We start from the raw sequence: 15,802 nt of genomic DNA on the forward strand, positions 1-15,802 counted from the left end.
AAGAATCATGTCTCTGACCGACTGCAACTATGAAAAAAGATCTAAGCTCTTGATTTAAGTAACATTACACTCACTCAGGCACTTATTATGCAGGAGAAATATAAGTGTGTTCGCCTGATTAATGTTGGTAACCGTGGAAACGACTAGTTAACTATATGAACCAAGAATCAAAATACAAATTTTGAATGAAGACTACATCCATACAGATACGTCCATACACACATAAAGATTAGTCTGTTGCTGCGCTCATATCTCAGGTAAATCGAGCATTCCTTTATTTTTGTGGAAGCTCAATTTGTTCTTTCATGTTTGCAATGGCCACATCATGTGAGTTTTCTGTGGATTTAAGTGAAATGCAACCTTTTCAAATTCCTGACTGAACAAAGACTCAGTGATTGCATTCTTAACAAAACTGATGCAGGTCTGACAATCTTTAATCTGGAGCAAGTGACTTTCAAAAACTGCTTTAATAGCATTTAGACAGGTGTAAACGTAGAGCAACAAACCACACTGCTAAGCAGATGTCTTATAACTATTGTCATAAACTCATTCGGAAAACTGTGTTCAAAATACATTGATATTGACGACTACATGCACAATATTTTGCATTTTTCATTGCTATTACCTAAATGTTCTTTCACAGTAAATTCCAGTAAGCCATCTACTTTCTGGGGAGAAAAAAAAACACTTAATATTTTCCGCTAAAAGATGAGAGCTGTCCTCAGTGTGCCCTTTCCTGCCAGAGCAGAAATTAACGTATAAAATGGAAACATTTTTCTCATATTTTTGGCAGAGATACGAATGAACAACCAACGTAAATAGAAAAAGAAAATTATTTGTCACATTATCATCCCCTCTCAAGTAAGTCGCTTCATATTTTCCTTGAATTCTCAATGACATTTCACGCATTAAAGAGATATGCATATAAGAACGTATAGCCTACATTTTTCTTGTCGCAGCTGACAAAATCCCATTAAGTAAAGATACACTGAAGAGCACAGGGATACATATTTTTTGACATTCAAAATATTTAGTATCTGGACCGACACAAACCTTCCAAACCAATTTTTGGCCAACACTGGCTCTGGTAGACCTCATGCTAACTGAAGCAAAGGTAGTGAGCCTGCAAAAAACCTGGATGTATATCAAGGTAAAAAATAAAAACCATTTAAATACATGATCATGAAAAACTGACTTGTATCTGACTACTTCCCTCATCTTTTCAGAGGAAGATGTTTACAAGAATCAAGAACAGCGAGAAGTCTCTGGCTTGTCAAAAGAAAATGGAACAATAATGTATGCGCCTTTTTGTGTGTGCAATTTCCTAAATTGGCCTATTGTATTGTACTTAACATTAATAAATGCCTGTCAGTGTCAAACATTACATTTGAAAAGGAGAATAATAAACATAATCTAGTGATTAAAAAGCTGCACCAAATTGATTCTAGTCTCTTTTTCAAAATGTTTATTAACATTCATAGTTAATATGGAAATTGTTTATTTTTAACCAGTTTCATGGAATGGATCTTTATTTAAGTACACAACCCCAATGGACACTCTCCAATTCCAAATAGAACCAACAGGTACATCCCAGAGACTGTAAAAAAAAATAGGTACATCCCTTTACTGCATGCATTGTTCATAGCATTGCTAACAATGACGTAATAAATGACGATATTTTCGGGGAATACAATTCATTGTATTCCTTTCCAGCTTCAGTTTGAGGGGTGAGGAGCATCGACCTCATCATTTGATATGACTGCCAGACGGCATGTCGTCAGCCACCTATATGACGCCAGAGCGGGTCCTTTTACTGTAACAATATGGCTGCCTTCTGTAAAGGCAGGAGCCGGTTTAAACGTGTACTGCTCCAACAAACTTTAATAAGAAACTTAACAGGTAATGTTAAGCTGTTTTTAATGTAAATATTTGTTAATTTAATTTGTGGTTTTGTGTACTCTCGTTGTCACTGACTCACTGTTGTCTAAGTGGGTACATTAACTTATCTGCGTAACAGTTAGCTAACATCCACTACGAATGTCATATTGATCAATCCAGCAGAACTGATTAGACGGTTTCGTGGTTTTCTTACTTATTCCCAATGTATTTACCTAGCTGGCGCTCTAATACGCATCAAGCAGATCAGTTATTGAAAATTACGTTTTCATGTCGATGTCGTGCTTTTTTGTAGGGAAATTTGACTATGATCTCGTGGTTATTGGTGGTGGTTCTGGGGGCCTGGCGTGTTCAAAAGAAGGTAAACTTTGTGTTGCAACGTTATCCTTTTTTATATAAACACACACCGCTGTCCGTAGAAAGTTGGCTGTATTGATATTGTCCAGGTTGCAGTTGTCAGTGCTTGTCCTTGGTGTTTGTTATGAGTTTTTATTATTTTATTAATGACAGAAATGTAACCTACTGTAATTCGTCAAACGATTTTGTCGTATAGAGAGCATATGTAGTATATTATTTTATGTATGGTCGCTACATAAACTAGAATAACGTATCTTGTCATTTCTATTCAGCCGCTCAGTTTGGGAAGAAAGTTGCCGTCCTCGACTATGTCGAACCCTCTCCAAAAGGTGAGATCTTTGAGCCGATGTTAAGCTAAATATTTTTTACTTTATTTCAGATCAATACGTATATCCAACCAGAAAACAGGAAGAAAATAAATATACGCAGTGTATCATTATAGCTAAATATTAAAAGAAGATCATGACCGTGTTTTATGAGTTATGCTCCTCCGTTTCCCTCCAGGCACGAAGTGGGGTCTTGGTGGAACCTGCGTGAACGTTGGTTGTATTCCTAAGAAACTCATGCACCAGGCTGCTTTACTGGGAACAGCTGTGAATGATGCCAGGAAGTATGGATGGAACATCCCTGCTCCTGTATCACATGACTGGTTAGCGCGCAAGCTCCTGCATTATACATAGTTTTTGCCATTTATTAAAATAACATGTGGACATTTCGAGTATTTATATGTCTATTATTTCTGAAGCTTCACAGTGGATGTGATGTCTAGGTTCAATTACTGTCCGTTTTTTTTTTTGTTAAAGGAGTACCATGGTGGTTGAACGTGACACTTCCCAGTTGTCTTCAGGCAACAACAAAACAAATGTGCATAATTTTTTTATTCTTAAGTCATTTCAATGTACTTTAAAACGTATTTTTCTAAGCCTAAATTTCCCACTTTAAAAATTCACCCGAACCGTCTGGGCGTGGTAATGAGAACTGTCAGTTAGCTATGATTGACAGACCGTGCCTCGTTACCATAGCTACCCCCATGATACGCGCTCTCTTTGGGAGACTGAATTTTCACAAGCTAGCTAGCTTAGTAGTATATCAAGTATCGATAGATAGCTAAGGTAAGGAAGTTGACTTATATCCAGTTATAATTTTTGCTATCTAGCTAGACAAATTAAGATAAAAGCACAACTATAACGTCCTCATAAAAGCAAACTAGCAAGCTAACGTTATCGATAACATTGCCTTATGAAAGCAAACCTCCTAGCTAGCTAACGTTAGCTAGCTAGCTAAATGAATATAACCAGAAATAATCTAAAGGCACTCTAATTTAAGTGAACCTAACGTTAGTCAAATATTTGCATTGTCCGAACAGCAGGAAGGTGTGTCCTGTCAGATTTCTTTACGGGGTGTGGAAATAGGAGTGGTTACTGTATTCGTGACGTAGAAAAATGACAACTTTCTCAACCGGTTGAAAATAGGACGATGAATTTAAAACGCATATTTCTCCAAAAATACAGAACGGACATATTTAATACTTCGCTCATTGTGTTTCTTCAATGCCTCTTGTGCAAATAGCACATAAAACCGAGAAAGTGTGAAAATCACCATGGTACTCCTTTAAGTAAAAATACTCGTTGTCGCCATCTAGTGGTGTTCGTGGTGGATTTACTCTCTAGTCTCTTGAGAATCCACATGCTATTGGACATGGCTGACTTTGACGTTTGAGTTATTCAGTTCATTTATTTAGATTTTTTTTAAAAAGAAGTTTTTGCAATTCGTTCAAAACTCTTTGCAACTCTTGAATTGTACATTCAAATTAAAAATATGTTTGTGAATGAAATCTTCAGACTGTCAGCAGATTCTCTGCAAATGTCAAAGCAAGCGCCTGGAATTTTGGCCATACAAAGCGTCCTGCTAATAATTAATATGAAACTTGCTTTGTGCTTGGATACAACAGTCCAAAAAAGACCTAATTATCCTTTCCAGCTAACAGTGCTTTCTGTGTACTGCAGGCCCACTATGGCTGAGGCTGTACAGAATCATGTGAGGTCCCTCAACTGGGGCCACCGTGTCCAGCTACAAGACAAGTGAGTGACTCCTTCTGGCTGAGCATTCTGGGAATTGTAGTATCTTTTCCTATGAGGATAGGAATGCCCGATGCCTCATGTCTGGCCACTGTATCATTGTATATAGCTAAAATTAAATGAATGTATCAAATGTGAAGGCCAGCAATAGCTAGTATTTCTTGAACTACACACTCAAAAAAGAAGAAAAATTAGACTTTGTGACATTAAAGACATGTATTGCAAATTGGGATGCGAATGACATGTTTCACCATTGATTCAACAGGTTTGCATCCTAATTTGCAATATACTGTACCTCTTTAATGTCATATAGTCTCGTTTCTCTTCTTTTTTGAGTGCGCGGTTCAAGAAATACCAGCTATTGCTGCCCTTCACGTTTGATTTGTATCTTGCCGGACCGGCACCTCATGATAACACGCTGTGCACAAGGCTTTTTTAAAATAAATATATATTTGGAACATTTCCAAGAAAAAGAAAAAAGCTTTAGCAACCATAGAGTCACAGGAACGCACAAACTAAAGTAAGGGTGGGTCGATCCATAACTGCGGGACACTTTATGATTGATGTGAAGGTAGTCATGGTGGGCTCTGCCCAGCTCTTCAGAATCGATTTCCTGGAAGTGTTCAGGCTTGCCATGTCATATTGATTTTGGGTTGTTTGTCAGAAAGAATCAGCCTCAGGCGTGCGTACACACAATCAGCCTGAGGCGTGTGAACACGCAGTCAGCCTCAGGTGTGTGAGCGCACTGAAGCGTGGCAGGAAGGAAAGCACGTCTACACTGAACTGGCAGAAATACCACACGAGGGATTCCCAGAAAATACTGTAAGGAGCACAATGGACCTAGAGAGCAGTGAGCAAAGCTAAGGTTTGCCACTGCACATTTAAACCAACAGTAAGGCGTCGAGTAGATCCTGTGTGCTCAATTTAAATGCACTGGATGTTGGGGGTAAATTTGTAGAATTCAATGCCCACATCTGAATTCGCACATTAACTCTGAAGCTGCAAACAAATGTTGCACAGTGTGGAAAAGTCGTTTGGGGGTGTGCACAGGCCCCAGGTAGTGAGTGAGTGTTGGAGATGAGGTGATGGGGGCGTGGATTGTACACGCGTGTTAGTGAGCTACACGGAAAGTAACACTGACGCAAAGAGGCTGGTTGTAATGCCACTGTTCTTTTATCAACAAACAAACACAAATAAACGCGATTTATTATTATTTTATCACACCTGTGGAAATGAGTCCTTTGTGTCAGAGAGAGAAAAGCAGAATCGCAATTATCCTGCTTACAAGCAGGGGTGTCGTTTAGCATTTTATGAATATGCTACAGGAAAATAATGAAGACCTTGAGTGTGATCCAGAAGAGTGGGAGATTCAGTGTGAAAGACGGGACTTTAATAATCTATTCCTGGGAACTCTGTAAGCTCAAATGGGTGGGCAGTTATCTACCTTTAAGCACTTTTAATCACTAGTGCTCAGTATGAATTGCAGGAGAATGTTGGGTCATGAGTCGTGTATCTTGGTATCAATGAATTTTCTTAAGCCACAGCAATTTTTCTCAGCAATATTTTTTACTTTGTATTCGATAAGTCGACATCTCAAAACTGAATTGTTCGTATTTTTATTTATTTGTTTAACAGACACCCCTATCCAGAGTGACTTGAACTGGTTACATTCTTACCCACAATTAAGACATAATGTAAGAATGTAACGCACACCATTTATACAACTGGATGCATTGGTCAAGATCATTACTGTAAAATAGAGCATGTTCACTGTCAACTTACCTGGTTAAGTAAAATAAAATAAAACAAGTATTTATCTTACTAATTTACTGCACTTAAGGTTACGTGCCTTTACTCAAAGGTGCGATTGCTGTGCCCCTACCTAGAGATTGAACGTGCAACCTCCTGTACGCTAACCATTATGCTACGCTGTCCCTTTAAACTTGTCAGTCAGTCGCGCGGCACGCTGGCGTTACGGAATGAAACATCTGCGCGGTGTGGCTCTGACCGATTCTCCCCGTCGTGCGTTTGATCTGACACGTTTCCTTGAAGGGCCCTGCCGGGTTTTGTTGGTACACAGAGGTTACAGCTGTAGTACAGACAGGGCCTAAAAGCCCTGGGGGCAAACAGGTGTTCAGCTGTCAGCGCACACCGTCACACCCTAACCTGTTGACACATCTCTTCTCTGGGCAGCCCGAATGACTGCATCCAGCCAAAAGGGGAAAGACTTGACCTTTACGGGCCCTCTAGTATTCAGGAGCCCGACTGTACATCTTGGAAGAACCCAGCTGTATGTTATCTTTGGCATTTGTCCCATCTGTGTTTTTTTTTTCTTTTTTCTTATTTGACAGGAAAGTGAAGTATTTTAACTTGAAAGGCAGTTTGGTGGACGAACATACCATCAGAGGAGTTAGTAAATCGGGGAAAGAGGTAAGGACCGTTGCTGCCTGTAATTATGAAATTCTTCTTGAAATTTAATTTTTTTTCTAATAATATATAATATATGAATATATGAATAATGCATTGAAGTGGTTGTTTTCTTTGCTGTGGTACTTTTCTGTGCTGTGATCCCATTTCTCTCTGTAACCCACTCTGCTTTCCTGCTGAATAAATTGAAAAAAATAGATGGGGCAGGGGGGCAGGGGGCGGGGGGTGGTCTGCTCCCCTATCCAGAAATAGATCCCCAAACTAAACAGCTTGTGTTCCTGATTAGATTTGCTGTGTGTGTCAGTTGGCCAGTCTCATCACCGCACCCCCCCTATGGTTGTTCGTGAGGGGGCAGACGCGCCCGCTGCTCACCCCCGCCCCCGGGTTCTGGACGCCCACGGAATTTGACCCTCTCTCCCTCTGGTTCGCAGACGGTCCTGACGGCGGCTAACGTTGTGATCGCGACGGGAATGAGGCCCAAGTTCCCCGCCGACGTGAGTCTCCGTCCGGGGAGGTCCTCCACCGGCCTCCGGCGCTATCCCACAATTCCAGAGAAGCGGGGGATAATGAATAATGAAACGGAACGATAACGATAATGGAACCTCAGCGGTTTGTTTTGTTTCAAATGTGTTGCGTCGCCCTCCCTCTCAGCCAACGCTTGGTTTTCTAATTACTGGGAATAGGCAGCGCAGAGCATTTACCCAAAAATCTGCCACTCAGATCGCCGGCAAAGCTTGAGGCTTGAGGTTTTTTTCCCTCTGCTTGTAATGCAGCGTAATGTCCTGTTGATTACGAGCCAGAAGTAATTTGCCACTAGCGTCCCGAAAACGCTCTCTATAACGGTGTTAATTGGGTGTGCACGTGTTTTCCCCAGCGAAGCGACTTTCGCTGTGTGGAGCTCACAGAGCCGTGCGTCTGGCGGCAGTAGAGGATCTGTGGCCTGGGCCTCGCGCGGCGCGCAGAGGGGCGCAGAGCGGTCCGCTCGTCGCCGGCTCGTACCGTCGCTAGGGAGAATGGCCGCTTCTCGTTTTAATGGGCTGTGTTTGTCTTCGTCTGGCCAGCTCAGAGAGCCAGCTGCGCGCCTCTAATGATAACGAGAGCCGCTGAGCCACAGACAGCGCGGGAGATAACGAGCTGGCCGGGAGCACGGCGCCGCGCGGCGGATATCGCACAAGGCTGATTTCTGACACAGATCTGAAGATTGCTGTTATTGTAATTTGAATAAAATGCAAATGAAGGTCGGCTGTTCTGTCCTCCTGTCAGGTCCCGGGGGCAGTGGAACACAGCATTAGCAGCGATGATCTCTTCTGGCTCAGAGAGTCTCCGGGGAAGACGTGAGTTGAGATGCTACTGTGACATCATAATGCTTCCAGAATAAATTGCGTTTCGCTGCATGCAGTAGTTTCCAGTGAACGGAAGGCTGCTGTTCTCGCTTTCCGCCACAAGATGGCGATAAAGGTTCGACGTTCGCGTCTCTTTCATGTGGAATGTTGATTGAATCCAGGCCACTGTGACCAATGTGCTGAAGTTCTGCCATAACCGTAACCTGGATGAGAGCCTTTGAGGTTCTCGTCACTGATGGAAAGAGTGCAGCTGAAGTGTTTCTCTCCTGGGGGGGGCTCCTCTTCCGAACCCCCCCATAGGTTGGTATTTTGGAGGCGGGCTTTAGAAGGACTTGTGGGTGGAGACGGTTGACAGACAGGTTGACAGGCTGTTGTCTCACCTGCAGGAGGTGTTTTTTTTGCGGGTGGGGGGGGGGGTTGGCGGTGGCATGTTGAGTGACGGGAAGCTCCGTCGGGTGTGTCTCCACCAATACCCCAACCCCCCCCCTTTACCCCTCCTACACACCTGAGCCACAGACGCACGTGCAGCCGGGGGCGGGGGGAGTCAGCTGCCGTGGCAACATAAAGGCCGAGCCCACTTCAGCTATGATTGACACTCTGATTACAGGAAGTCCCAGACTGACTGGGTTACCGCTGCAGGCGGTCCAGGCCTGTAGGTTTTGTTTACATTGAATATTTTGCGTGACTTTGGGTTTGATGGCTGTGATAAGTGGATTCTCTCAGATCAGGGCGACATTAAAGCAGAGTAAACAGCCGGTACCGTTTCAAAGTGGCCCGGGTGTGTATTTTTATAGCTGCATTTACATTTATTTATTTTTTTTTGATTTCCTGTCAGAAATACTTCCTAAAATGTGTATTGCAGTTCCTTTCTTTTTTTACGAAGAGCACACGCGATTTCTGCAGCGAGTTGTGGTTTGTAAGCAGGAACAGTATCGGGCTGGCCAGTCACACTGGCGATTTGCATAATAGAGAGCGGTGAGCGGGAGATTAGACAAACAGCTACGTTTCCCTGTGGGAGGTCTCCCAGGAAGAGCTGGAGAGATTTAAGACTGGGGGGCATAGGAGGTTAAAGGGGGGTAAACTGCTGCTCTTTTCCAGTCTTGTCTGTTTGTCTGCTTGACTTGCGACTGTAACAGCGGGTAGAGGAAGTACGGTGTTTATACTCTGCGTTCCTCACTCAAGTAAAGCCTGCAGGGGCTACAGGAGTTTTTCTGTTCTTTACCCTGTAAAGGGTGCCTGAGTGAGCTATACTTATACACACACACACACACACACTCACACATGGTACCATGGTTCCTTTATTTGCTCTCTCTCTCTGTGTTTCAGGCTTGTGGCCGGTGCCAGCTGTATCCTTTTGAGCACCAACACCCCCTGGTGGCAATGTGTTTGCACTGCACTTTTTGCACTTCACTGTACTACTGTCTTTCCGTTGTGTCCACACACTGTGCTTCTCCAGGGTGTGTACACATCACTGTAGTGTAATAGTGCTTCGCCAGTGTGTACACTCTTCAGTGCAATGTAACAATGCTTCTTCAGAGTGTGCAATTGTGTCCTGCATCCTAAAGAGATGATTAAGAAGTTGTAAATATGGTGGGTACCGGAATAAACGCAGAGATGTTGTATATAGCGAAGCAGCGTGAGACTCTGAGGCTTTGCGCTCCTGAACTCCTCCTGAAGACGTGGCGCTGGAGTGCGCGGGGTTTCTGACGGGCATCGGACTGGACACCACCGTCATGGTGCGCAGCATCGCCCTCCGGGGGTTCGACCAGGTACTGCGCCTGTTGTACTTTTTCCTTCGGTTGTTAATCTGTCAGTTAAGAGGAGCTGGGGTTCGGCACTCAGACCCGCCCCTTTTTAACCCTTTGATGTAACAATCACTACTGGTAATCTCTCTCTCTCTCTCACTGTCTCTCTCCCTCTCTCAGCAAATGGCGGGTCTGGTGACAGACTACATGGACTCTTACGGCACTAAGTTCTCCTGGGAGTGCGTTCCCAACAAGGTGGAGAAGCTGGCGTCGGGGGCGCTGCAGGTGACGTGGGAGGACCCGGGTTCCAGGGCCGAGGCGAGCGACACCTTTGACACGGTGCTGTGGGCCATAGGTGAGTGTGTGGGAGTGCAGCGCTCTGATTGGGCGATTGCCCTGCCTCCTGATTTTCATTGGGAATGGTGCAAGATCTGTTACAAACCCTCCACGATTGGCTGTAATTTACAGACGTGCAGTTCTGTAGTTTCCTGACATGTGTTCCTGGAGACTTCAGTATCTGAAGGTATATTTAATCATTTTGCTCTTACTCAAATCGATTTATGCAGTTTCGTTTTTCTTTTTTTCTTTTGATTGCATCAAGTCTGTTTACACAGTTGGATACTTACTGATGTAATTCAAGTTAAGTATCTTGCACAAATATCGAATCTGCAACTTCCGAGTCACAGACCCGATACCCCCCCAGCTGAAATCTGGGACTGTTGTTGAACTACAAATCCCTATGGCCTTTCAGGACCTGGGTTGAGTAGCCCTGAGATGTGCCTGGGCAGAATGCTCCCCTTTCCCAGAACAGGCTCATGTTGATTGGCGCTTGTAGCCTCTCCCGCTGCCTGCTGTGGCGGTGCTCGCTCACGGCGGGCGTCTGCGCGCTGGGACAGCGGCGCTGGTTTCCGTGCCGTAAATCTTCCAGGATTTATACGGCAATCTGCAGCGTCAGCAGAACGAGGGGCGTCGACTTGAAAACAAGGCAATAAACGCGGTGCTGCGGGACCCTCGGGGGAAGTGTTAATGACATGTCGCGGCAGCGGCGTGGGGAGGGGGGGGGAGGTGTCAGGATGAGCCCTTACAGGGGGTCAGCCTATTCTCTGCTTTGTTCCACCCCCCCCCACCCCCCACCCCACCCCACCCCTACCCGGCCTTCCTGACCCCGGCATCCCTGCGGAAATGAGCGCGATTTCTCCTCGTCTGTCTGTCACTCTCCGCGGTGTGGTCACCTGGCACGGCCACGGGAACCCCAGGACCCCCCCCCCCCCCCCCGCCAAAAAACTGACACCCCCCCCAGGATTAATTTCTCCTGATTCCATAGAATTGAGACAATGGGGGGGGCATCCGCCTGCCCCCTGCCCCGCCCGTTCGTCCCTCAGAGAGATTTCCAAATTTCCCCTTCGAGGGTCCTCCTTCGTGACTCCGCCCCCCATAACTCTTTACAGCCCCCCCCCCCCGGCAGTGCGCCTGGCCCGGAATGTTCTGAGGGAAGATGAGCGGCGCTTTTTCCACCGCCCGCCCTTTCGCCGCGGTAATGTGAATGTCAGGCCCCGCCGGCCGGCCTCGCTCGCCGCTCGCTGGTTGCCCGGAAACGGGTGGAGGGGGGTAAATATTTGCCGAGGGGGGCTTTTTTAAAATGTTTTTTTTTGGGAGTCCAGCGGACACGCTCGGTGGACTTCTCCGCTCCAGGCGGGGTAAATGGGGCGCGGGGTGCACCACGTTCGGAACGCTGGCTCGGTGCTCGCGGTATTGGTTCTGACCGCAGTCGCAGACCGGACCCGAACTGCCAGTCCTGTATCAGCGGGGCGGGGGGCGGGGCGGGGGAATAGTGCTCTGTGACAGCCGTGGAGGGGGGGCGGGCCGGGGCAGGGGCGGGCACAGTGCTCTGTGATAGTAGGGGAGGGGGCGCAGTGCTCTATATAGGGGGGGGGGGGGGGGGGTGGGTACACTGTTTTGGGCTGGGTTCTGTGGGTGCCAGTCTTACTTGCCTGCAGTTCTCTGCTGTAATGTGTCTCTGACCACTCAGAACCTATTTGCTCATTTTCAGCCCCTCCTCTTCGGATGTCGAATCGGTCTCCATGGAGACATTAAAGAGCCAACCGGGGTAAAGATTTGCAGCTCTGCCCACCCCTCACCCCCCCACCCCCACCACCCTGGCCTTCACCCTGCTGGGCTACCGGATTCAGGGGACACGCCCGCTCCAGGTGTCCTGGAGGACAGCGCAGGAATAGATCGTTTCCCGTCTGTGTGACTGACGTCAGCTGGTGCTCCCTGCGGCCACTCCCCCCCCCCCCGCCCCCCCCCCCCCCCGGCCCCGTGCCCCCCTCCCCGCTCCCCCCGCGCCCCCGCTCTTTTTCGCCCTTTCACCAGAAGCGCGGAGCATGACCGAATCTGGACTGGGCCGTGACCGCGTCAGGCCTGGGTCAAGCAAATATTTTTACGAAATACTTTTACCCGTCTGACACCAGTAAAATTCTCTGCCCATTACTTTACTGGCTCAAAAGCAACTTCTATTTTCTCTCACCCCCCCCCACCCCCCTTCACCCCGGCATTCAGAACAAAGATTATTCTGTGTATCATAACTATCAGTACATGTTTTTGTTTGTATCGTGTCTAATTAAAAATTCTCAGGGATCTGCAGGACTGTTTTTATCACCGCGCAAGCAGTTAAAATAGTTGAATTACTTATTTGGGCCATTTGGGTGCAAGGTTGTAGCTGTAATATTTCAAATGTACATTTTCTAACAGTAATATACAGGATGAGAGTGAGTTTCTGTTAGTGTTGCGCTGGCTGGATCACTTTCCTGCTGAAGCTGCCTCCTCTCCTCCTGCAGGTCAGCTGACCAAAGTTTAAATTCACCGCACATTCAAACACACACCATGCCAGCTCCTGATGCAAGAGAGAGCTGAGCCAGGATAAACGTTCCCTTCTCTGTCCTTACTTTAACCTTTAGTGAGCTCTTAAGCAGCCTGAATCCTTACTGTAACTCTTATGAGCTATTAAATAGATTGAATCATTTAACCCTTGTGAGCTATTGAACTGACTGAATCCTTACTTTAACTCTTATGAGCTCTTAGAATCCTTGCTTTAACCCTTATGAGCTCTTAAACAGACAGTCCAGTGTTGTTTACTGACATTTACACATCGGTACACACTGGTAAAATAAACCCTGAATGTTATATGCATAGTATTATAAATTATGTGTATGTCTAATTAATAATTAAGTTTTCTTTAAAAAAAATTAAATTAATATTCAACTTTATCCTGAGATTAGCTAGCCCAGTGATAGACTCCTAACTCGTCAGCGTCCTGTAGTCTGCAGTTTCTGTGTGATGTGGGGGTCGTCTGCGGCTGCGTTCTGTGTGATGTAGGGGGCGTCTGCGGCTGCGTTCTGTGTGATGTAGGGGTCGTCTGCGGCTGCGTTCTGTGTGATGTAGGGGTCGTCTGCGGCTGCGTTCTGTGTGATGTAGGGGTCGTCTGCGGCTGCGTTCTGTGTGATGTAGGGGTCGTCTGCGGCTGCGTTCTGTGTGATGTAGGGGTCGTCTGCGGCTGCGTTCTGTGTGATGTAGGGGTCGTCTGCGGCTGCGTTCTGTGTGATGTAGGGGTCGTCTGCGGCTGCGTTCTGTGTGATGTAGGGGTCGTTCGCGGCTGCGTTCTGTGTGATGTAGGGGTCGTTCGCGGCTGCATTCTTCGAGCGCATCCTCGCGGAACGTCGGACGCCGCTTCGCCGCGTGCGTGCGTGCGCTCCGTGAGCGACCCGTGGGCGCTGGAAACCCCCCCCCGTCTGTCTGCCTCGGGCCTTCGCCGCTGCGCTGCGGGGGATTGGACGTCTCGGGAACAGACAGGTCGGACGGAGGAGAGCTCTGCTTATCTCACAGAGAGAGAGAGAGAGAGAGAGAGAGAGAGAGAAGGGGGGAGGGAGGGAGAGAGAGAGAGAGAGAGAGGGGGAGAGTGTGTGAGAGAGAGAGAGAGAGGGGGAGAGAGAGGGAGAGAGAAAGAGAGAGGGAGGAGGCCAGACGATTGTGCCACACGCTCCTCTGCGAAGTCAAGGACATTCCTGGGAGGGAACAGCGGGGCTAATGTCTGCAGGAATGCACCGGGGACACAAAGGAGTCCATTCAGCGCTGCGCTGAGCCTGGCAGGGAGCTGGCAGGGCCGGGCCTGGGGCTCGCGCGGCGTGGCTGCACCGGGGCTGCCAGGGGAGGGCGCTGGCGGGCACGGTCTGGCCGAACCCGCGTCCGTTTTCCTCAGGTGCCCTGGTTCCGCGTGATCGCCGCGGTAACTCCTCTCAGGCCATGAAACCTGTCCCTGACCGCTAATGCTAAGCACGCACAGGAGACGATCTGTGGATCCGCCCCCGTATTCATAAAGAATATCAGAGCACGAGCACTGATCTAGGATCGCTTTGTCCTTTAGGCTCGTAACAGATAAGGTTAGGTTGGGGACAGAAGAAAACTGATCCTAGATAAGGATTTGTATTCATAAAGAATCTGACAATAATGTATTCATAAAGCATCCAAGTCTTTTAGTTCACCGTGTTTAAGGTTGGGATATTGGCGGAGGTGCTTGAGTTAACACTTCTACTCTGAGACCCTGTTGAATATGGGCCCTGATCTGGGGTCAGCTCTGCTGGCTGCCACATAATGTGTATCGTTAGGATACGGACGGGAGAAATCTGATCCTGGATCAGTGCTCTGCTCTTACAGGGCCCTGATCTGCATAGTGGGAGAGCGGATCTGCTCTGCCGCTGTGGTCTCTTTCCCCCACTGTGTAATGTTTTTAGGAAGAGAGAGGTGTCTGTAACACCCCTCCCCCTTCCCAGTATCCCTATCAATGGACAGATTCTCCGGCCCTGCGGTCCGAACCTGGTCGCCGTGGCAGCCGAGGCGAGGGGGAGGAAGTTGTTCTTCTGCTCCGGCCAGGAAAAGGGTCCCCGGGTTTGTTGTTTTTTGCGGGCAGATACCATCGCCGCTGGAACCTCTGCGCCCTGGGAGCGGGGGGAGGGGGGGGAGTGTTTATTGTGTTACCCACAGAGCCCCCCATCCCCCCCCCACCGCCACCGACCGCCAGGGCTCACAGGAAGTGACATACAAGGACCCCCAGGGGCCCGGGGTGGAAGATGGAAGTGGAGATATCTCGCCGTTCGGCTCTCTGGAATGCGGCCCTGTCTCTCCTCCCTGCTCCCGGTGTGGAGGGTAGGGGTAGAGGATAACTAACGCCCCTGCGCTGTAGTGGTTAAACATGGCCGCCGAACCAAACCAGTGGTGGACGAGCGTAATGACGAATAACGGTCACTATTCGAGGTTTCTGACGCCGCTCTCTCTCCCCGTGTGTCCGACCGCAGGCAGAGCCGCCGAAACCAGAACGCTCAACCTGGAGAAGGTCGGCGTGGCGCTCGAGGAGGACTCCGGCAAAGTGATCGTGGACGACTGCGAAGCGTCGTCTGTGCCCAACATCTACGCCATCGGAGATATCGGGGAGGTACGTGCTGACTGGGGGTTAGCTCGGCTACTTACTTGTAAGGTAACGTCGATGTACGGGATGTTCCGTACGTCCGTCTCATGTCAAATCCGTGCAGTTTCAGAGGTAAATTTTCCGATTTTTCTGAAATTTTCTCATCCTTGAATATGTAATCCAGTACTGCCGTGGGGGGGAAAGAAGGAAGAAAAACAGAAATGCAGGTTGTGTGGTACTGCAGCACATCCTGTTTTAAACAGCTGGCCTCATTAAAGGCCCTGCCTGTGCTGAAATATGTCCAGGTGTCTGGGGGCTGACTCACACCCCACCCCTGACACACTGTCGGCCTGAGACGAAGCTCTGAAGCTGAGAAGAGAAAGGGGGAAATGTTTGGAGAGACGCCTGCCGTGTTTTCGATCTCGTGGAGGTGTTGTGCAGATTGTAATTTTGGTCTCCGTGTCCAAAGGTAGGAGCTAGAAAAAAAGAAAAAAAGCA

At 47.7% G+C, this 15,802-nt stretch overlaps 1 protein-coding gene across 1 annotated transcript in view; it reads left to right on the forward strand.

The window, feature by feature from the left end:
- The first annotated feature begins 1,755 nt into the window (after positions 1-1,755).
- The window catches only part of txnrd2.2 (thioredoxin reductase 2, tandem duplicate 2), an 18,296-nt gene continuing 4,249 nt past the window's right edge, over positions 1,756-15,802 (forward strand). Inside the window, exons 1-12 of the mRNA XM_064353742.1 lie at positions 1,756-1,899; positions 2,192-2,257; positions 2,526-2,582; positions 2,758-2,902; positions 4,260-4,334; positions 6,683-6,761; positions 7,190-7,252; positions 8,022-8,092; positions 9,428-9,447; positions 9,779-9,870; positions 10,027-10,201; positions 15,195-15,331. Of these exons, the coding sequence (XP_064209812.1) occupies positions 1,824-1,899; positions 2,192-2,257; positions 2,526-2,582; positions 2,758-2,902; positions 4,260-4,334; positions 6,683-6,761; positions 7,190-7,252; positions 8,022-8,092; positions 9,428-9,447; positions 9,779-9,870; positions 10,027-10,201; positions 15,195-15,331 (1,056 nt within the window). The 5' untranslated portion in view covers positions 1,756-1,823. The remainder of the gene's footprint in view (positions 1,900-2,191; positions 2,258-2,525; positions 2,583-2,757; positions 2,903-4,259; positions 4,335-6,682; positions 6,762-7,189; positions 7,253-8,021; positions 8,093-9,427; positions 9,448-9,778; positions 9,871-10,026; positions 10,202-15,194; positions 15,332-15,802) is intronic.

This window comes from Anguilla rostrata, chromosome 10 (genome assembly GCF_018555375.3).
Source record: "Anguilla rostrata isolate EN2019 chromosome 10, ASM1855537v3, whole genome shotgun sequence".
Classification (NCBI taxonomy): domain Eukaryota; kingdom Metazoa; phylum Chordata; class Actinopteri; order Anguilliformes; family Anguillidae; genus Anguilla; species Anguilla rostrata.